The sequence below is a fragment of the Lytechinus pictus genome, chromosome 3, assembly GCF_037042905.1.
Source record: "Lytechinus pictus isolate F3 Inbred chromosome 3, Lp3.0, whole genome shotgun sequence".
NCBI classification, from domain to species: domain Eukaryota; kingdom Metazoa; phylum Echinodermata; class Echinoidea; order Temnopleuroida; family Toxopneustidae; genus Lytechinus; species Lytechinus pictus.
Window position 1 is genome coordinate 75,253,158 of NC_087247.1, and position 24,353 is coordinate 75,277,510.

General features: G+C 36.6%; 1 protein-coding gene across 1 annotated transcript in view; it reads left to right on the top strand.

Annotated features, from left to right (window-relative positions):
- The first annotated feature begins 1,226 nt into the window (after nt 1-1,226).
- Nucleotides 1,227-24,353, top strand: part of LOC129256694 (copine-8-like) — a 45,866-nt gene continuing 22,739 nt past the window's right edge. Inside the window, exons 1-7 of the mRNA XM_064097724.1 lie at nt 1,227-1,306; nt 8,514-8,617; nt 9,507-9,546; nt 9,812-9,888; nt 11,365-11,428; nt 12,756-12,859; nt 13,525-13,671. Of these exons, the coding sequence (XP_063953794.1) occupies nt 12,855-12,859; nt 13,525-13,671 (152 nt within the window). The 5' untranslated portion in view covers nt 1,227-1,306; nt 8,514-8,617; nt 9,507-9,546; ... (1 more) ...; nt 11,365-11,428; nt 12,756-12,854. The remainder of the gene's footprint in view (nt 1,307-8,513; nt 8,618-9,506; nt 9,547-9,811; nt 9,889-11,364; nt 11,429-12,755; nt 12,860-13,524; nt 13,672-24,353) is intronic.

The following is a 24,353-nucleotide window of genomic DNA, read 5'->3' on the forward strand; positions in this document are numbered from 1 at the left end:
CTGGCGCGCGTTCAAATTATTGCGTATTACAAACGATACGCGCGGGAGAGTAGGCGCAGTGTCCATAGAAACGGTAAGAATCGATTTTAGGAGAAAAAAAGAATCAACAAAAAGTAAAAATTTAGTAGAATTAATCAAACTTGTATTGACCAGACCCAAACCCCGCTGAAAAACCAAGAAATCCGATAGGAAACGGCTTTAGATCAAATATCCGTTGTCAATCGTCGAATCATGTGCCGGAGCTCGCAGTGGAAGTAGTGAGACGATAATTTAGCATGTTGACATCATAGAACTGATTTTGAAAAGTAAAAATATTTCACCACTGCGACAAGAATCGGCCGTAAACTTAGCGTAACGCGGGTGGTCGGTTTCAAAAGACGGGTGCAAATGAGCAAATGTAAAATCGTCGTATTCGTTGTTCGTCGATATATACGCGGATTGAATCGGAGTCGCCGAGCGAAACATGGGAATCTGATCTGCTCAATTTTCTGCATAAATGAGACGAACACTGGGTAAAATTGATGAATATTTTCGCAGATACGATGCTTAGAAGATTAGGTGGTCGATAAGGGGTAGTTCCAACCATACTCTGTGTTTACAATATATTTGCTTACAGATTTTTTTTTTAATATGAAAAGACGTAAAAGAAAATATTCGGGTAGGAAAATCTTTTCTATTTTGAATGAATTAATTATCCCTGAAATTTATTGAATAGGTACATGTATTGAAAATTAGTTTGCCTCGCCTGCGTAGCAGAGCAAGACTATAGGCGCTGCTTTTCCAACAGCGGCATCGTCAACATTGAAATCTTAATCAAGATTAAGTCTTTGAAATGTCATCATAACTTAGAAAGTGTATGGACCTAGTTCATGAAACTAGGACATAAGGGTAATCAAGTATTATTAAACATCTTATCTGAGTTTTAGGTCACATGACTAAGGTCAAAGGTCATTTAGGGTCAATAAACCCAGACCATGTTGAGGGAATCAATATCGAAATCTTAACCAAGGTTAAGTTTTTGGAAATGTCATCATAACTTAAAAAGTGTATGGACCTAAGTAATGAAACTTGGACAAAAGGGTAATCATGTATTACTGAACATCCTGCCTGAGTTTCAGGCCACATGACCAAGGTCAGAGGTCACTTTATAGGGTCAATGAACTTTGGCCATGTTGGGGGTATTTGTGGCATTGTCATCATCACTTGAAAATGTAATGGATCTAGCTCATCAAGCTTGGACATGAGAGCAATCAAGTATCCCTGAAAAATTCTGTGCAAGTTTCAGGTCACATGACCAAGGTCAAAGGTAAGTTAGGGTCAACAAACTTTGTTAATGTTGGGATTATTTGTGGAGTTATCATCATAACTTTAAAAGTTTATGGATCTAGTTCATGAAACTTGGACATACAGTTGAGGCCAGAAGTTAACATACACCCAGGAAATTCAAAGAAAAGTTGACACTTGCCAAACATCATAAAATTTACTGTGTCTTACAAAATATTTGTGCTTTCATGACAATTTGATATCAAACAAATGAGTATGCCATGCCCCTTCATCGCAATGCTTTGTCATCAGGAGCTGAAAAATATTTAGGTGTCATTTTTCCCAAAATTTTTTCATATTTTAGACAAATTAAAAGTAAAAACTTGACAAAAACATTTTTTTGTTCAGTGACATATCATGTTTACGTTTGATCAGGATGATCAAACGATTACGTTGACCAGGATGAGCGACATCGAAAAAGTTAAAGACAAACTATCAACTTCGTAATGAGTGAAGGTATGAACCACGAGAACTTTCTTCTATGCTCCCAAACATTGATGATTTTGAACGAACAATTATTTATAATGAGATACTCATTTGCATTAAACTATGATTGTTTGTTAATACATGCAAATAATACTAACGACATTTTCATCATTAAATATTGAAGTCATTGCATGACACAGATGTATTTTTTTGCCGATTTGAATGATTACCCTCAGAATTTCTTACAGGAATCGAACCCTTATTTATTGTAAAAGTCTACAACACAACATATAAATTGTTCATTAACTGTGGAAATTAATATCTCAATATTACATTCAAGTTGGAATTATATATTCATAATGCACTGGCAAAATTGATTTTCCGTGATACCTCCCTGTTAATTATTCACTCCATAGGCTAACACGACCCTAAAGTGACAATGTCTATTAAGAATAAGATGGGCAACTACCTTGCCTAATCATCACGATACAATATCGTTTGTTCAATGTTAAAATAAAGTTTATCTATTTGTTGTGTCTAATATACAACACTAGGCGTTATCACCTAAAGAATATGCTGTACAATGAACTTACTTGTAGATCTGTTATCAAACAATGACTTCTGTCCAATGAGAAGAAAGCCTACTCATCTCATTGTATTTTCTCGTATGGAATTCTGGGTGCTACGACCCCAAAGTGACAATGTCTTTAGAATAAGATGGGCAATGAACTTGCATAATCTCCACGATATAATATCGTTTGTTCAAATACAAAAAGAAGGTTAATCTATTTCTTGTGTCTGAAATACAGTACAATTCTGGGCGTTACCATCTAAAGATTATAATGTACAATGAACTTACCTGTAGATCTGTTATCAAACAATAACTTCTGTCCAATGAGAAGAAAGCCTACTCATCTCATTGTATTTTCTCATATAGAATTTTGGGTGCTATGACCCCAAAGTGACAATGTTTATTGAGGAGATGGGCAATGAATCTGCCTAATCTTCACGATATAATATATATCTTGTTCAATATAAAAAGAAGGTTTATCTATTTTTCGTGTCTTATATACAATTCTAGGCGTTTCCAACCACAGAACTAAAGAATATAATGTACAATGAACTTACCCATAGATTTGTTCCCAAACAATAACTCCTATTCAATAAGAGGAAAGTCTACTCATCTCATTGTATTTTCTCGTATGGAATTCTGGGTGCTACGACCCCAAAGTGACAATGTCTTTAGAATAAGGTGGGCAATGAACTTGCTAAATCTCCACGATACAGTATCGTTTGTTCAAATATAAAAAGAAGGTTAATCTATCTCTTGTGTCTGAAATACAATTCTGGGCGTTACCACCAAGAGAATATGATGTACAATGAACTTACCTGTAGATCTGTTATCAAACAATAACTTCTATCCAATGAGAAGGAGGCCTACTTATCCCATTGTATTTTCTCGTACATAAACGTTGATTGAGAATAAGATAGACAATGAATCAGCCGAATCTTCACGATAATATACCGTGAACTTATATAGATCTGTTATAACTCCTATCAAATGAGAAAAAGGTCTACTCACTTCATTGTTTCTTCTCGTATGAAATTCTTGGTGCTACGAACTCAAAGTGACAATGTTTGTTGAGAATAAGACGGGCAATAAACTTTCACGATACAATGGTTGTTGTTTGATATAAAAGAAGGTTTATCAATTCCTTGTGTCTGGTATCCTTCACGATACGTTTTATTGATAATAAGTTATTTTTAATTCACTTCTCCTTATTTCGGAGATAGTTTTGATTTTGATAATCAGCTATGCATGTTTGACCTATGTCTGAAATAACATGAAGAAAACAGTACGTGTTCCCTCTATGAATATTCATAATATAGTATTTAGACTTGCTGACGCTTCAAATTTTTTCCATTCTTGCGATCTCTGCGATCTTTACACCATTTTGTGTTTCATTCTTTTTTAATGAGTAATTGATATCTTTATGTTTAAAGTGTTGTTGTTTTTTTTGTTTTGTTCTTTGATTGTTTTTATTTAATAAGCAATAATTAATATTTCTATGTCCTTTATGAGTAATACTTCATACATTTATGTCTAATGGTATATCATGTTCTTGGGGCAGGCAAATTTCCGGAACTGGACGTACTGATTGTTTTTTATGTAGAAATCCAATAACCAATACCCATTTAGATGAAGAAAATCATGACGAATTATCCGTTGAAAACGAATATCATTCCCTTGATGAATTTCAGCAATTGATATCAAATCTTAATAGATTACCGCTATATATTCTTTTACATTTTAATTGCCGTAGCCTGAAAAGAAATTTTGATGCTCTTAGTTCATATCTACATCTCATTAATTCATATCAATCTATTATCGCAGTTACTGAAACATGGCTCAAAGAAGGTGATGAGGAAGGATATAATTTACCAGGTTTTTCGTTCACTGGAAAATCTCGTAAAATGAAGAGAGGGGGTGGTATAGGTATTTATGTACGCAGTGATATACAGTTTAAAAGAAGACAAGATCTTGATATCTTCAATGATAATATTGAAAGCATGTCTATAGAAATCAATTCGAAACCAACTAATCATATAATATCCGTGATATATAGACCACCAAATCAATCAAAGGTAAAATTTATGGATGACATAACCATACTTTTAAATAATATTTCAAAGGAAAAGAAACAGTCCACACTATTGGGTGACTTTAATATAAATATTCTTCACTATAACATAAATTCTTCTGTTAATAATTTTGTTGATACTCTGGCTACTTTTTCCTTCTATCCACAAATAGTAAAACCGACAAGAATTACTCCAACATCAACGACCGCCTTAGACAATATCATATGTAATATCCCTGAAAAGGTTATTAAGTCGGGTATACTCACTGTAGATATCAGTGACCACCTATCTCCTTTTATTATTATACCCGGAAATAATTCTAATAATAGTTTAGATTGTGTACAAGAACATGAAATCCGAGAGTACACTGATGCAAATGTATATCTATTCTGTAACAAACTGCAAGCCACTAACTGGTCATTTCTAGAAAATGAAAAAGATGTAAATAAGCAATTTGAAATGTTTATACACATGTATTCAAAACTCCATGATGATAGTTTCCCTATAAAAGTAAAAAAGAAACAATACTTTAAGAGAGATAAACCTTGGCTTACGAAATCATTGAAAAAAATGTGCAAAAAGAAGCATTTACTTTAAAAAAAATATGTTATAAATCCTACCGTTACTAACCATATGAATTACAAAGCACATAGAAATAAGGTTAACAGTGAAATAAGATATGCAAAACGTAAATACTTTGATGACAAATTTCTGCATTTGAAAAATAATCCTAGAGCCACTTGGAAAGTCATCAATGAAATACTAAACAGAAAGCCAAAATGTCAGAATATTAACTCATTGAGTGCTTCGTGCACGTTACGTATCCTACTATAACATGCCACACTCGTGCTCGCACGCCTACTATTGATTGCTTTGTGCTTGCATTGTTTCCTACCCTCGCCTGCTTCGTGCATGACTGCGCACATTCGGAATTACAATCATTGTTACGCTGTTTTGCATTGTATTGCGCATCGCATGCACGCCGTAATTAGCACTATTGTGTGCAGTGCGAACTCTGCTTTCTGACAGATCAACTTACTCATGCGGTTTACATTCGACTTTTTTGAGTATTTCTACATTTTTTACAAGATATGGCTCCGCCTCCGAGAGGGAAGAGACCTAGGTTTTTTTATCCATACAAAACACTCCACAAAATGGAACTACTTGATACAACTCATATTTTAGCGGTAAAGATAATAACCAATCCATATAATGAGGACATTATAAGAGGTATGAAATTTCCTACAACTTTACTACACAATATTTTGTGGATAAACTAATCGTTAGAGAGTTACAAGCAATTGTAATCATGACTACTGAAAGGAGTGAATACGAATCGCCGATCCCAAAATCAATGTGGCACGGGGGGGTTTTGTGGCTGGCACAGGGGATTAGCATCGGATTAGCACTGTGGCGTTGGGTTAGTAGTGTGTATGGCATGTCAAGAGTTAAAAACATAAACTGTGACGGAAATTATACCAGTGATGCTCATACAATTGCTGAATCCTTTAATATGTTTTTCACTTCTATTGGCAGTACCATACACAATAAAATTGCTGAAAATACCGATTGTATACATGACCACACGCAATACCTTAAAGGTAACTATGTAAACTCAATGTTTTTCACTGATATTACAGAAAATGATATTCTAAAGATTGTATTAAAACTACAGTTAAAGAAGAGTCATGGATACGACGGCTTCACTACTAAACTTATAAAGTCAACTATCCATTTTATTATTCGCCCCCTGCATGTTATTATAAGAAATTCGTTAGAATCGGGTGTCTTCCCTGATAGCCTTAAAACCGCAAGAGTTACTCCCGTTTATAAAAGTGGTGACACGGATATTTTGAATAATTATCGCCCCATTTCGGTATTGAGTGTATTTAGCAAAATATTTGAAAAAATTGCTTGTGAAAAATTAATGTCGTATTTAAAAAGAGCTGATATTTTATCTCCAAAACAATATGGATTCAGACAAGGCTATGATACAAATTTAGCTTTCATTGAGCTTGTTGACAAATTAGTGAAATCTTTTGAACAGAAGAAGATAACAGTTGGGATATTCCTTGATCTGTCGAAGGCTTTCGATTGCATGGACCATCGTATTCTATTTGACAAATTATATTTTTATGGCATTAGAGGGTTAGTTCTTAACTGGTGTAAAAGTTATTTATCAAACCGAAAACAATATGTTGCAATTAGAAATATTAAATCAACGACCTTCAAAATGTTAGTACTAATACATCAGTGATACAATTTGCTGATGACACTAGTTTCTTCCTGTCAGGCAATAATATTGAATTGATAAAAAATAACTTACAAAATGAGTTGAGAATCTATGAGCAATGGTTTTTATGTAACAAATTACAAATCAATGCTAAAAAAACTTCATATGTTATATTCCACACGAAAGGCAGATCCATCAACTGTGATATGCAATTAATGATGAATAACATCGAAATAAAACGAGAAAATACTGTGAAATTTCTTGGCATATGGATAGACTCACAATTAACTTGGAAAGATCATGTCGGCTATATTTCAGGGAAAATGTCAAGATTTACTGGAGCATTATACAGAGTAAGGGACCTCCTCCCATTGAGGGTCCTTGTAAATTTATATTATTCGATGATTTTCTCGCATCTTACTTATGGTATAACTGTATGGGGACAATGTCATAGATACCTTTTCCAAAGATTATTTCAACTTCAAAAACAGTCTATCCGCATTATAACAAACTCAAATTATTATGCTCACTCCGAACCATTATTAAAAAAACTACAAATTATCCCTTTGAATGACCTTTATAAGTTTCACGTTGCAGTCTTTATGTATTCTATTATACATAATCTACTTCCTCTCTCAATTAATGAATATTTCCTCTATAACTATAGCGTAAATAAATATAACTGCAGAAATTCTACAGACCTATATATTCCACTTCTTAAATATGATGTTTCCAGAGCAAGTATATGCTATCGAGGGCCCCAGATTTGGAACAGCCTTCCAAATCATTTAAAAGATAGTCAATCATTAAACATATTCAAGAGAAAATACAAGCATGCTCTCTTACATACTGTACTATAGCTTAATCTGCTTCTTATGTCATACAGCATGTTGGTGCAAATATTATTTTTTCCTTCTTTTAATTCATATTTATCATAAAATATAGAATAATTAAGTGAAATTCTAAATGTTATATATACATCTGTATCAGTATATTTATGTGTATATACGCCATAATGACTTATTACAATACAATATTATACAATATTAAATAATTAACTCTTGTGTCCCCTCCTTTGCCTGCCACCCCCCCCCCTCTCCCCCGCTAGTTAGGATTTTAATTCCTCTGTTATCCCCTTTCTTTCATTGTGTTTGTGTTGTTTTTCCTGTTGTACGGTAATCAGGGGGATAGACCTCGATAGGCCAATGGCTTTCTGTCTTTCCCCCACATCCGCCGTACAGCGGAAATCATTGTTTTTATTTACTGTGTTTTACTATCTGTTTATGACTACTTATACTTTATACTTGTCAATATCTGTTCTGTCGTATAAGATTTTTATTTGTATTTATGTATTTTTGTATTTTAAAGAGGTGTGAAATAAATGAATCTGAATCTGAATGTTAGAAAATGTAATATAAATCATAGATTCTACATTTATATATTTCTATGTGCCCCCCTGGATCCGCCAGTGATCCAGTCCATGAATTGTAGGTAATCAATTTTGAATGATTATTTTGCACAATGTCTTAGGTCACATGATCAATGGTTAAAGGCCAATTTGGGCCAAAAGACATAGTATTTTATGATCATATGAATGTTTTCTTTTGTGAATAATTATTCAATAGCCTTTTTTCAAGTCAGCACTGCTGCTTTATCAAATCGTGTAATGCAGGTGAGACTGCCAGAGGCGTACCACTTGTTTATAATAACCTTCCATAATATATTTTCCTGTTTATTACAAGGTCACTTAAGGCATTGTTAGCCAATGACTTTATGATTATGTGTGAAGAAAATATCAGGACAGTAAATAGGAAAACAGAATAAGTTGATTTGTTTTCTTCAAATTTTGTCAAGATATTAACTTTATTTCTCTCTATCCTTTCAACAGTATGAAAGAACAGAACACATCAAGAATACTCTTAATCCTGATTTTGTTCACAAATTTCACTTGACGTATCACTTTGAGGAATGTCAAAGACTTAAATTTGAATTGTAAGTTTGTCTCCATTTTAATACATATGTGTTGAGTGCAAACAGAAATCTTTAAATCTGATTTGGAAGTCTGACCATGCCTTAAAGGAGAATGAAACTCTTGGAGCAAGTTAGCTTTTGTGAAAGCAGAAAAATCAAAAAATAAGATCAACAAAAGTTTGAGTAAAATAGGACTAGCAATAAAAGAGTTATGAGCATTTGAATGCCGAGATCACTAATGCTATGGAGATCCTCCCATTGGCAATGCGACCAAGATCTGTGATGTCACACACGTACAACTCTCCCATTTGGACACTGAAAATATACCCCAAAACATTTCTTTTTTCTCATTCTAATCATATGACAAACGATTCATCAATGATATAATGTTGTGAAACCTCTGTACTTGTCATCTCATAAAGAGAACACCTCACCTTGTGATAGACTCTATAAAAGTGAGAATATAAGTGAAATAAGTACTAAAGTAATGAGGGAGTTGTACGTGTGTGATATCACAGATCTTGGTCGCATTGCCGATGGGAGGATCTACATGGCACTAGTGATCTCAATATTCAAATGCTCATATCTTTCTTATTATTCATTCAATCTTCCTCAAACTTTCAACAATGTGTTCCTTTGATTTTTCTCTTTGATATGGATTCAGCTGGTTTTAAGGGTTTCATTCTCCTTTAAGCTGAAACTTAAAGATTTATCAAAGAATTTAAGTTATTTATTTGCAATTCTTAACAGTAACAGTGATGATTTAGATCTTTATTGTCAAGCTAAAACTTCCTAGAAATAGGCCATTGATTTTACTGTTGTAATTGTATGCTTTATTTTCAGAAAAGAAATGAAGTACAAGTATATCCTTTCAATTTTTTTTCCAATCTCTTTTTTTCTTCTCTGCCAGATATGACCTCGATTCTCCCAATTCCAAACTGGATCATCATGTAAGGATTATACACTCTACTTATCAGTTATTCTTGTTATCATACTTGTCGTTGTCAACGTCGTCATTATCACCATCACCACCTCCTCCATCATCACCAGGATCATCATCATCATTGTTGTTGCTATAATCAATGATGATATATATTTTAACAATCGGTTTATTTTCTTTGGATATGTGATATATAGCTTTCCAAGCATGGGTTCTTTGCATAAATTTTTATCAATATTTCTCTGATTTTCTATCATGTTATTGGCTTTATTTAGGATTTCTTGGGAAGGCTGGAAATCACCCTTGGTGAAATCCTTGGTTCAGCGAACAACAAGGTCGAGAGAAAGCTTATGTGAGTTTGAATTGAAAAAAAAAATTATTTTATCACTTTGGAATTCCTGCCTTTCTCTCCAGGGCAATTTCATAGTAACATTAAGGTGTCATTTTAACTACCCCAATTTTTTTTTATTCACTCCTAGAAAACAAACAGAAAGATCTGAAAAGATGATATATATCCATTTGAAAAGGACAGTATCATTTTAAACAAGAGTATAGTGGACACTGTAAAATGTAACTGACAGATATCAATCCATTCTCATTTTAATTCCTACAAATTAAAAATTTGGGGAATTACTCAACCTCGAAGGCCACATCATTAATGTGATTTGATTTTATATGAAGTTTATTTGATGTAGTATTAACTGTGTAACTTGTGAAAATAAATCTAATAAAATAGCTATGTATCTATTTGTTTCAGAGTTCTCCACGCAAAATAAATGAAAGATTGTGAAAGAGAGAAAAAAAAATAGAGAGTTAGAGAGAAAAGGAGTGAGTGAGAAAGAGCGGGGTGGGGCACAAAGGAAGTAAAAGGGAAAAGAATGTGTCCACTTAAACTTTATATAGTAGTAAGTATGTTGGGGGTATTATTGAATTGTAGGAAACGTGTAGAAAATTTACTCATCAAGTCAATGTTTATCAATTTGTTCAATAGCAATGTCCTTGAATTACATCTGATATTATTTGGAAGGTACTGTAACAGTGGGGTACAGCACAAATTGATTTTGGAGATTGTATTGAATTATAGGTCTTGGATGTCATAGTTTTCTGAGGACAGAGTATGTTAGTTATTATTTGGTGAATATCAGATTATTTCTCTTGAACAAGGATGTAAAAGAAAAAAAAATCAAGTAAGTTCATATTTTGGTAGTTAAAACATGAATATGTGGATTTATAGATGAAACAAACATCAATTGGAAGCAATGTACCCTTTAATAGCACAATGCAGAGTGTGTCTGAATAATATATTTTGTACTACCTGGTACTAATCTGCAATTTTCATTTTATTACTCAACAATAATACAAATTCTATTGAAAAGTATGCACCATCTGATGTGCTATTTGAAGCTCACTTATGAATCAAGTTTTGATGTTCCCACTTTGTTCCACTTGATTAGACTGTCAAACTGTAATATTTTTTATTGGTATTGTTTGAAGACTACTCATATCCAATACACCACAACCACCTCCACCTCTTCCTCCTTCTTTTTCTTCTTCATCTTCCTCTTCCCCTTCCTCCTTCATCTTCCCCTTCCCCTTCCTCCTCTGTCCTCCTTTCTTCTTCTTATTGCCCCTCCTATTATTTTCCTTTTCAAAAGCCGGTACTAAAATTTGTAAATGCTTAACTATTTTATACACACCGTATAAGCAAAAAAACAACAACAAATGTTTACAATTTAATGGTACACACCTCTTGAAATCCAAAACAGCAACAATTATTAGTTTAGATTCATGAGTTAAAGATAGACTTTCTTATTTTCTTTCCATTCAGATATCCAAACAATAAACCATGTGGAACTATAATATTATCAGCAGAAGAAGTCAGCGACTGCAAAGTAAGTCTTTGTTAACAATAGCTAAGATCATTAGCTCTTAAATAAGGGAACTGATTATGAAAAATTATTTGTAATTTCTTTGTAATTTCATAGGTTTAATATCTTGTTTTAATTTTCAGGTCACAGTCTCACATAACTGTCATTAAAGAGAAATTCCAGTAGTTGCAGTAAACACTGATTTCATGAGAAAGTCTGTAAAACCAGGCTTAATTGTCAGTATATCATCGAGGATCTAGATCTGGTACAGTTACATAAACTGGACTTTGTGAAATCTTGAAATCTACGCTGAAAAATGTTCAGACTGAACTTCCCCAACACAGATAAGCGCACGTGGGACTGTGTATAATTATTGCTTTGAGCGTCGGGCCCCGAATCCTGTGCTTATCTGCTGATTTCTCAGCAATTACACAATTTCTTCCAGAATCCTTTGGCACATGCGTTTTTTTAATACAAACAGACACTTTGGTGGTCATTTCATTGGATTCTGTACGAACTCATTTTGATATCGTTACCAAAACTAGCATTTACCTTTAAATGTATGTTTACAGGTATCCACAAAATCTTTTAGTTTTGATGCTCATGCTTCTCAAAAACATATCTTTTAAATCATATATTTTGGTAACACTCAGAATATTTAAAATGATAGATGAATAACTGAAACAAAATCAAGAATTTGTGGGTCATGTTTTATTGTGTCATTTGGCAAGACTATGTGGCAATATCATGAAATGAGTTTTTGAATAGCTGATTTCCCTCTATTTTTACTTTGCTTCTAGAAATTGCTGAATTCATGATAATTTGAGAGCATTACACCAGTTACAGGTAGAAAACAGAGAGATTTTTATTTCAGGAAATCCTCACAGGTGAATGGAATTGCCTTATGCAGCAGGAAAGATAGAATACCCCTTTTGACATTATAGACATGGAAGGAAAACTCTAAGATTAGCACAATCATTTTGATCTTTCAATTTCTTTTCTTGTAATTTTGGAAGAATGTCTGGGGTGCAGGTCCACTACAAAGTGTTGCTTTGATGATAATAGAGATGTCCTCATATTCAAGATATGACCCAAAATAGCTGAAGTGCTCAAACATTTGTGTGCAGTCCCATGAATACATTTCTATGTGCAGCTGAAGCAACTTAGCGCAAAATGGAGCTCCTTTGTAATCATTTTAGTGATTCTAAAATCTTAAAGCGTATGTACAGTATTCCTCAGGTATATTGTCATAATTTCCCAATCACTTTACAGCAGTTTCCTCCACAATCTCATCAGAACATATGTTGATCCATAATTTAATGAGACATGCATTTTTCATTGTTTTAAACAGGATGAGGTACATCTTCACTTCAGAGGAAGAAAACTGGACAAGAAAGATTTCTTTGGCAAATCAGATCCTTACTTGGTTTTCTATAGATGTAATGAAGACATGAGGCATGTTTTCGACATTATTGCACATTTTTATATTCATCACGATTAAGTTTAGGGATTACTATGAATGGGAGAGTTTAAATAGTGATTTTGTGTAAGTGGCAAATAGTTTGTGAAAATATTATTGGACAATGTTATGAATTCTGAGGGGATTTGAATATTACTATCTATCTGAAGCTATCATTGAAAAAGTGTTAGTTTATCTTATGTACTCAAACTAAAATTGCTAAGTTTATTGTCCACATAAGAAAGATAAGATGGAGGAAAGGAAGCCTATTTAAAAAAAATAAAATAAAACATTAACAAAAAATCTTGCCTAAATTCAGGCAAAGCCAAAATTCAATCTCTTTCAGCGGATGCAGGATTGATAGTATCTAAAATAGATTACAGTGTGCATTTTTATTAAAGATACAAAGTGCAATACACTTTTGCCATTGACAGTGAATGGTTCAGTATACTGTTAATTAATTATCAATAGCCCTTATAAAGACATTTATTAACATTTATTGCTCTCAATATTGTTCAAGTTTAGTTATTGGAAATGGATTTTGTTAAAAATGGGCTTCTTAATTGCACTCTTTATGGGGTTGGGTGTTTTTATTATTGTAGTTTAATTAATTTAAATTAAAATATAATTATGTTACATGTAAATTCCTCTCATGTTGCAGTTATACAATATGTCACAAGACTGAAGTGATCAAGAACAGCTTAGATCCAGTTTGGAGACCCTTCTCACTCATGGTTAGAACTCTGTGTAATGGTGATCTTGATAGAACCATCAAGGTTGAATGCTATGACTGGGATAGTGATGGAAGGTAATAGTACTATTTATTATTCTCTTCTGATATTATTTAAGACCTTTCTCACTCATGGTTAGAACTCTGTGTAATGGTGATCTTGATAGAACCATCAAGGTTGAATGCTATGACTGGGATAGCGATGGAAGGTAATAGTACTATTTATTATTCTCTTCTGATATTATTTAAGACCCTTCTCACTCATGGTTAGAACTCTGTGTAATGGTGATCTTGATAGAACCATCAAGGTTGAATGCTATGACTGGGATAGCGATGGAAGGTAATAGTACTATTTATTATTCTCTTCTGATATTATTTAAGACCCTTCTCACTCATGGTTAGAACTCTATGTAATGGTGATCTTGATAGAACCATCAAGGTTGAATGCTATGACTGGGATAGCGATGGAAGGTAATAGTACTATTTATTATTCTCTTCTGATATTATTTAAGACCCTTCTCACTCATGGTTAGAACTCTGTGTAATGGTGATCTTGATAGAACCATCAAGGTTGAATGCTATGACTGGGATAGCGATGGAAGGTAATAGTACTATTTATTATTCTCTTCTGATATTATTTAAGACCTTTCTCACTCATGGTTAGAACTCTGTGTAATGGTGATCTTGATAGAACCATCAAGGTTGAATGCTATGACTGGGATAGCGATGGAAGGTAATAGTACTATTTATTATTCTCTTCTGATATTATTTAAGGCCCTTCTCACTCATGGTTAGAACTCTGTGTAATGGTGATCTTGATAGAACCATCAAGGTTGAATGCTATGACTGGGATAGCGATGGAAGGTAATAGTACTATTTATTATTCTCTTCTGATATTATTTAAGACCTTTCTCACTCATGGTTAGAACTCTGTGTAATGGTGATCTTGATAGAACCATCAAGGTTGAATGCTATGACTGGGATAGCGATGGAAGGTAATAGTACTATTTATTATTCTCTTCTGATATTATTTAAGACCTTTATCACTCATGGTTAGAACTCTGTGTAATGGTGATCTTGATAGAACCATCAAGGTTGAATGCTATGACTGGGATAGCGATGGAAGGTAATAGTACTATTTATTATTCTCTTCTGATATTATTTAAGACGTTTCTCACTCATGGTTAGAACTCTGTGTAATGGTGATCTTGATAGAACCATCAAGGTTGAATGCTATGACTGGGATAGCGATGGAAGGTAATAGTACTATTTATTATTCTCTTCTGATATTATTTAAGACGTTTCTCACTCATGGTTAGAACTCTGTGAAATGGTGATCTTGATAGAACCATCAAGGTTGAATGCTATGACTGGGATAGCGATGGAAGGTAATAGTACTATTTATTATTCTCTTCTGATATTATTTAAGACCTTTCTCACTCATGGTTAGAACTCTGTGAAATGGTGATCTTGATAGAACCGTCAAGGTCGAATGCTATGACTGGGATAGTGATGGAACAACCAAAAAATTACACGGGGGCGGCGGGCGAATTCGCCCCGGAAAGTCCAAAAAGAGCCCCGGAAAAGGGCTAAAAACATTCACACGAGGGCGACTGCAAAACTCATAATCGCCCCCGTCAACTAGGCTTGGGAGCCAGCGCCGGGTAATCGAGTCTACCCGATTCTCAATGCCAGAGTCGGGGAGTCGACCCTGATCTCTGGAGACTCGAGTACCAAGCGGCGGCGGTTCTGAGATAAAGGGACTCGAGTCTTTGCCATGCTCTCTCATTCATGGACGAAAATCGGCCCCAGCGCCGACTCCAAGCACTGAGATAAAATAAATGTAGAATTTGGAGCCGAGGAGTCATATACTTCGAGCAGAACGTTTCTCTGCTTGTGTGCTTTAGACTCAGTGTGACTGCATGTGGTATGGGGATGCATTGTGTGTAGTGTGTATTTCTGTGTGTGACTGTAAAATGCCAGTAGAGACCACGTGCGCATGTGTTGAGCGACACTTGTGATTGTATCATGAACTGGGATTTGTGTGTGGATTGTGTGAGAAGTTTGGTGAAGGTGTAAGATTTTGGGCGACTTGATAGATGATTGCTCCCCCCCCCCCTCCCATTTATGTACACTCTCTAGCCCCATGTCGAGCTGCAGCCACCCATCTTGATCCTTCCCCCCAAAGCTTGTCTCTCCTCATTCCTTCTTTTCTTCCAAACTTTATTTCCCTATTATTCTTGTTAATTTCTCCTTTTACAAGTTGTAATTCACTACGAACTTCATAATAATTTTAATGAAGTGTTTATCACCTCTTGTTTGTTTTTAAATATTTTTATATCTCTGTTCAAAACAAGAGTCTCGTCTATCCCTTTAAAAAAAATCACGCTTTGATTTTTTTTTCTTTCATTCCAAAATCCCATTGATAACGTTTGCTTGCTAGTCTTAAATTGGAGTCTTGCCTTATTGGAATATTGGCAAGAAGTTAATAAAAAAAATGATGTTATTGTTCTGTCAGTAATAAAAGTAGAGATTCAACTATGGATATTTTTCAGTCATATTTCATTTAATCTTCGTTATTTTAATCCAAACATTCATTTTTTTTTCAATGATGTTTCACCTTTGGCCAGTTCGCCATTTTCTTAAGTGACTGAAAACGTAGACTAGCCCCTTAATTCAGGGACATCAACCCTCGGCAATTTGTTTACATAACTTTCTTTGTCTCCGTCATGTATTGCACAATCTTGAGAAGCACATGTTTGGAAATCTGATATTCTTGTGGTGGTGGTGGGGGGGGGTACGAGATTGCCGCCCTTTTCATTCTGTTTTGGTTTGGCTGCCACATGGCCTCTCTCACTGTGTGGAGAAATTAGGTCAGGTAAAATTTGCAAAGACGTGGATAAGTTCATTTCAATTAGAGGCCGTTCAAGGCTAGGCATTCATGATGGATGATGGAAATTGCCAGTTTTGGTTCTGGTAGGCCTTTTTGTCATGAATCTGTGTAACTGATACGAACGCTTAACAATTCAATGACCTTTATGACTTATATCATTATTTTATATGAATAATTGTAAGTCTTTTTTAAAAAGTGTCATTTAAATAACTTTCAGTCAAATATGTACGAAGGATATTTGTTCAACTTCATAACATTTGCAGGTACCTATATTGTATGATAAAATAAATTACCTCAGAATTGTACAAATTCAGAACTTTCTTTTTCTTTTACATTGTCTTTAGACACGAATACAGATCTTTCTAGATTAATTTGGCAAATGGGCTATAACACTAAATAGTAAACACGCAAAGCTCACGTCAACCAAGTATCAAACATTCAAACTTGGATTAATTCATGGAGGTTCTACCTCCATGATTTAATCTGAATAGGTCTGTATTAGGTCCATGAATCAACTCAGATATCGTTCAAGCATCAAAATCAATCTATCATCACAACACTAAAATCATAAACAATCACTTCGAAGAAACAATGCGAAGGTCAAACCAGGGAAGTGTTATACTTCCCTGGTATATGCTAGCTACCGTGTGTATATATATACACACACACACATACACACACACACACGCAAACGCAAAAAAGACGCGAAATAGCTCCAGAAATTGTAGCCCTGGAAAGTGGAAAAAGAGCCCTGGAAAATGAAAAAGTAGCCCTGGAAAATTTCTAAGTTTCTCCAAAAAGAGCCCTGGAAAGAAAAAAAGTAATTTTTTGGTTGTGATGGAAGGTAATAGTACTATTTATTATTCTCTTCTGATATTATTTAAGACCCTTCTCACTCATGGTTAGAACTCTGTGTAATGGTGATCTTGATAGAACCATCAAGGTTGAATGCTATGACTGGGATAGCGATGGAAGGTAATAGTACTATTTATTATTCTCTTCTGATATTATTTAAGACCCTTCTCACTCATGGTTAGAACTCTGTGTAATGGTGATCTTGATAGAACCATCAAGGTTGAATGCTATGACTGGGATAGCGATGGAAGGTAATAGTACTATTTATTATTCTCTTCTGATATTATTTAAGACCTTTATCACTCATGGTTAGAACTCTGTGTAATGGTGATCTTGATAGAACCATCAAGGTTGAATGCTATGACTGGGATAGCGATGAAAGGTAATAGTATAGATATATGGACTGCTTTGAGAGGCATGGTTGTTTCTAGAGGCTCAAGGGGACCGCAACGCGACTATGCCCGAGGGCTTTGCCCGAGGGCATGGTCTGGCCGATGCGGTACCCGCGAGCCGAATTGAAACAACCATGTCTCGAATATAAAAGCAGTCCATATATATTTTATGAACCGAATTATTAAACATAAACGTTAGGGCCTGGTCTAGGTTTAGATCTAGTAAAACTAAAACAAAAAAGCCTGCCCCTGGCCTAGGCCCAAAGTTAACGTAAGGTCTAGGCCCTTACTTAGCCCTGCCCTGAAGTTATGTCTCAAAATCGAATATCAAAGCAGTTCCCGAGCAGTTCATACCGATAGGCCCTACTAGGCCTAGGCTAGATATTTTTAGGAACCAAATTAGGGTCTGATTCTGAATAGGGTCTAGGGCCTACAGTGTAGCTAGATCTAAAGTTCAGTCTTAAAATTTAGACTAGAGTATAATCTAACGTTAGATCTAGTCGACTAAACCTACGTCCTAACGTTAGATCTAGAGTCTACTCTTAACTTCTAAGCTAACGACAATTAACATTAGATCTACCCGTCCTAACGTTGTCGTTTGTCAATACCTAACTGTCCCAGGCTAAGCCTACGACATGAACGAGTTAAACGTTTATTGTTAGAAAGTGCAGTGACCGTCTAATCTTTTCACCTGACTCACCTTTTGCGAGCATGCATTTGAGCGAACTTCCCCAAGACTTGATGATTGATATACATCCGTTATGTCCTTAATAAGCTAGTTTTATTTTCAATAAATGCCATATATTTTAACAGAAATTAACAAGCAAAAGTCAAAGATCGGCATCGTTTCATCGATATGTCATATCCGTTGCGCGCACTTGCGCAATAAGCGCGTAAATGCGCGAATTGTCTAAAACTTTCGATCAAATCGCGCGGATATTTATGGTATCCGTAATCAACGCAGAAAGCAACATTTTGCATGCAATCAAATGGGGATTTCAGCCAAATTTTGCTATGCCCGACGTTAAGGGGCGGATCAGGGGGCAACGGGCAGAAATCTTGTTAACTATGCCCGTTGCTCTTGGTTATCACCTTAGTTTCTTGTTTTGAAGGCATGGTCGTTTACATGACCTCAGTTTTGACCAATCAGAGGAACGGATTATTCGACATTCTTAAAGAGAGGTTTATAATACTATTTATTATTCTCTTCTGATATTATTTAAGACCTTTCTCACTCATGGTTAGAACTCTGTGAAATGGTGATCTTGATAGAAGGATCAAGGTCGAATGCTACATGTACGACTGGGATAGTGATGGAAGGTAATAGTACTATTTATTATTCTCTTCTGATATTATTTAAGACCTTTCTCACTCATGGTTAGAACTCTGTGTAATGGTGATCTTGATAGAACCATCAAGGTTGAATGCTATGACTGGGATAGCGATGGAAGGTAATAGTACTATTTATTATTCTCTTCTGATATTATTTAAGACCTTTCTCACTCATGGTTAGAACTCTGTGAAATGGTGATCTTGATAGAACCATCAAGGTCGAATGCTATGACTGGGATAGTGATGGAAGGTAATAGTACTATTTATTATTCTCTTCTGATATTATTTAAGACCCTTCTCACTCATGGTTAGAACTCTGTGTAATGGTGATCTTGATAGAACCATCAAGGTTGAATGCTATGACTGGGATAGCGATGGAAGGTAATAGTACTATTTATTATTCTCTTCTGATATTATTTAAGACCTTTATCACTCATGGTTAGAACTCTGTGTAATGGTGATCTTGATAGAACCATCAAGGTTGAATGCTATGACTGGGATAGCGATGAAAGGTAATAGTATAGATATATGGACTGCTTTGAGAGGCATGGTTGTTTCTAGAGGCTCAAGGGGACCGCAACGCGACTATGCCCGAGGGCATGGTCTGGCCGATGCGGTACCCGCGAGCCGAATTGAAACAACCATGTCTCGAATATAAAAGCAGTCCATGTATATTTTATGAACCGAATTATTAAACATAAACGTTAGGGCCTGGTCTAGGTTTAGATCTAGTAAAACTAAAACAAAAAAGCCTGCCCCTGGCCTAGGCCCAAAGTTAACGTAAGGTCTAGGCCCTTACTTAGCCCTGCCCTGAAGTTATGTCTCAAAATCGAATATCAAAGCAGTTCCCGAGCAGTTCATACCGATAGGCCCTACTAGGCCTAGGCTAGATATTTTTAGGAACCAAATTAGGGTCTGATTCTGAATAGGGTCTAGGGCCTACAGTGTAGCTAGATCTAAAGTTCAGTCTTAAAATTTAGACTAGAGTATAATCTAACGTTAGATCTAGTCGACTAAACCTACGTCCTAACGTTAGATCTAGAGTCTACTCTTAACTTCTAAGCTAACGACAATTAACATTAGATCTACCCGTCCTAACGTTGTCGTTTGTCAATACCTAACTGTCCCAGGCTAAGCCTACGACATGAACGAGTTAAACGTTTATTGTTATGAAAGGGTTCGCGCCGACGACCACACAACACGGACACGACTCACAAGGGCTGAGGTTTCATTGGGTTCTTTTATTTACCAAGGGAAAACAGCCTCGGTCAGACACTAATTCCGCATTTTGCTTCGACATCTTAAGTACATGAAAGGAAGTCCTTGCAGAAGTCTTCTATACTTCAAAGTTAAACTTTCTTCTGTAGGGACAAGTCTCCTCCTCAACAACAAACAGTGGGAATGCCCTTGCTACTGCCAGTGTGTCATGAGTCACTGGACTCTCTCCCTATCTAACAATAAAAGTGCAATGGTGCACATCAAAGTACAAAAGCATCCCTAAAGGGGGTACATGAATTGGCATTACTGCTACTCCTAAAAAGGCGGGAAAGAATTAGCCAATGAGCAGAGAGGGAAAGAGTAAGTCAAAGTTGGTAGAAGTACAGAGAGGGAGAAAGAGTACTAAAGATAAAGTTGGCAGATATAATGTGAAATATAGATTCATTTTATACATTATATACTGAAATGAAATAATAAAACAAAGTATCCTTTTGACTAGATTTTTTAAAGAAATATTATACAAGAAAAAATCCAATTTACAACATCTTCCCCACGATTAATGTCATAATGTTTGAAACAAAGATACATGTAAAACACAAAAAATACAATATCTTCCCCACATTCCATGCAATAACAGTTGCTATCTGCGGTAATTGCATGTAATTCAAAATGAAATTAAGTGCTTACTACAGTAAGCTAAACATGCAAAAAAATTTATGTCGAACATTATAGAATATTAATCACACTCTATATCAAATTCATACAAGACAAAAAGTCTCTCTAAAAGAAATAATCTTTTCTCTTCACTTTGGTAATACCGACACTGGGAGATGTAGTCGATTTCTGTGTTGTCCTTTGTTCACCCGACGGGACCTCCGACGCTCGACCTCATGATTCATATTATCATGTCGAGATCTGTCTTCTCCAAGAGGTTCATTCTGTAGTATGGCATCTTCAGCCGCATTGGTTTCTTCACTGGGAACATTTCTACCAGTGGAATCATTCTCTCCGCAAGAGCCATTTTGATTAAGGGTGACTGGTCTCTCTTCACCAGATGTAAGCCTATCAGGCTCTGAGGGTTCCCACAAGAAGGTGAAGTAGGGGGTAGTGTTCTCTGAAGTGGGCAACGGTTGTTACTTCACTTGGTCCTCTAGCTTATCCTGTGGAGTAGGAATTGCTATTTCCTTCCGTGGGTCAGGAATCAACAATCTCCTGTTGACTACCTTTGTTGGTCCTCCAAACATGGGTCGGATTTTATACACGTCACCCATCTCGTTCACTGCTGTCACGATGAAGGGGTCCCTTAAGACCTTGTCTTCAAGTTTATGACGTCCTTCAAATGCACATTTCTTCAGTAGTACCCTTGCGCCGATGCTGAGAGGTGAACTCATAGGGAGGGCGTCATGCCTCGTCTTCTCACTATTCTGTATCATCTCCATATTCTGCTGCGCTAACATGTGGGCCTGTTGGAGTGACTTAGAGTGTTCTGACACAAAGTCTTCATCCCAATCTGCATGTCCATTCCCTATGAGTTGGTCCAGTGGGGTGTTGGGCTCTCGTCCATACAGAAGTCGGTACGGTGACAATCCAGTTGTCCCATGTGGAGTACAATTGTACAAGAATACCAACTGGCCAATAAGCCCAGGCCACTTCTTTCGACGGTCAGGATCAAGGGAGCGAATTATACCACACAAGGTTCGGTTAAATCTCTCTGTCTGCCCGTTTCCTTGGGGATAGTAAGGAGTGGTATGTGTCTTTTCAATGCCATATAGCTTGCATAACTCTCGTACCAACGAACTTTCGAAATTTCGCCCCTGATCTGAATGAATTCGAAGTGGAGCACCGTAGTGAACGATCCAACCATCAATCAAAGCACGTGCTACTACTGCGGCGGTTTGGTTCTTGCAAGGAATGGCTTGAGCAAATTTGGTGAAGGCGTCTGTGATAACTAAGACATCCTCATATCCACCTTGGCCCTTGTCGAGCTTGAGGAAGTCTATCGCGATTAACTCAAGGGGTCTGAATGCCAACAGATGCCGTCTTGGGGTCCGAATAGCTGGCGTTGGAGTCTTGGATGTAACACAGACAAAACACTTCCTGATGTGTCCTCTCACATCATTGCACATACCTGGCCAAAAGCACCTTTCCCGTAGGATTGCTAAGGTTCTATTGATGCCTTGGTGGCCCCATTGGTCGTGGGCCATTTCCATCATCTTTTCTTGGAGACTCTTTGGTACAAGAAGCTGTCTTCTTTGAGGATGTTTTGATTCTGTTGGTTGCCTATACAGGACTCCCTTGTATTCTATAATGCTAGCTCGCTCCTTCAACCAGGACTTTATTTCTGCATTCTCTTGTTTGATTTCATCCTCAGACTTCCATTCACACCTGAGATAACGTCTGCACACAGAGAGTGCATTGTCACTCTGTTGAAGAGTTTCAAGTTCTTCTACTGAGTATGATGGGTACACGCCAGGAACTCTCGGCGGCTCCTCATCTGCCAACTGGTCCCCGGAAACTACAACTTCTGCCGGGAGGACAGTAGTCACCGTCAGTGCTCCGATCATCTCTTTCACCTCGCCCTCATCGTTTCCAGGGCACCTGCTGAGTGCATCGGCACATCTGTTGAGTTTTCCAGGACGGTATCTGATATCAAGCTGAAAGGCTGCTAGCTGTGCTACCCACCTCTGTTCAGTGGCCCCCAACTGTGCAGTTTGAAGGTGGGCTAGAGGGTTGTTATCCGTGTATACAATACACTTAGCACCCAACAAATACCCTTTGAACTTCTCGACTACTGCCCATTTAAGGGCAAGAAGTTCTATCTTGAAGCTTGAGAAATCTGGATAATTCTTCTCGGCTCCACGTAGGCTACGGCTTGCAAACGAGATAGGGTGTAAATGTCCATTGTCATCTTTCTGTGACAAGCAGGCACCAAGTCCCTTTAGAGATGCATCAACCTCGAGTATGAATTCTTCTCCAAACTTGGGATAGGCAAGAACTGGTGTTGAAGACAGTCTCTCCTTAAGCTCATGAAATGACTCGTCTGCCTCTTTGGTCCACACAAAGCTTGTGTCTGGAGCGATATCCCCTGTCTTCCTTCTCCTTTTCTTACACTTCTGTCCAGTTAGTGCATGGAGTGGTGCTGTTATTCTGGTAAAGTCAGGCACAAACCTTCTGTAATATGAAGCAAGACCGAGGAAGGAGCATAATTCTGATCCGTTTTGAGGTACAGGCCACGACTTGATCCTTGATACCTTGCTTGGGTCTACCATGACACCCTTCTCAGTGACAATGTGCCCGAGGTGAGCTACTTCTTTCTTGAAGAACTGGCACTTTCCTCCTTTCAACTTCAGGCCATGTGTTGTTAGGCGGTCAAAGACTTCTCCGAGTGTTTCGAGGTGCTCCTCAAACGTTCTGGAAAAGACCAAAACATCATCAAGGTAGAGTATGACTTTTGTAAAGTTCATGTCACAGAAAATTGCCTCCATCACTCTCTGAAATGTGCTTGGGCTGTTGCATAGACCCTGAGGCATTCTTTCAAATTCATAGAGTCCCCAGGGTACACGGAAAGCAGTTAGGGGCACTGATTCTGTGTGCATAGTGATCTGGAAATATCCATGAGACAAGTCAAGGGAAGAGAAGTATTTGGCTCCATTCATTATTTCTAATGATTCGTCTATTCTGGGTAGCGGAAAGGAGTCTTTGACTGTTAATTTGTTCAATTGTCTATAATCAATACATAAGCGTAGTGCCCCTGATTTCTTCCTTACAAGAACGATCGGACTGGCATAGGGGCTAGTTGACCTCTTTATAATCTTACGTTCCAGCATGTCTTGTAATAGATCACGAACCTCTGAAGTCACGTGAGGAGCTATCCTTCGATAGGGCAGACGCACTGGCTTGTCAGAGGTCACTCTGATTTCATGTGGTACCATATCACAACATCCCAGGTCGAATTCATCTTTAGAGAATGCTGCTTCATGATCATGTAGGAGTTTAGCAATCCTAGATGCATCTTCATAAGCCATCCCATCTAGGCTGATGCCCTGAGGAAGCAGTATTTCCGTACCATC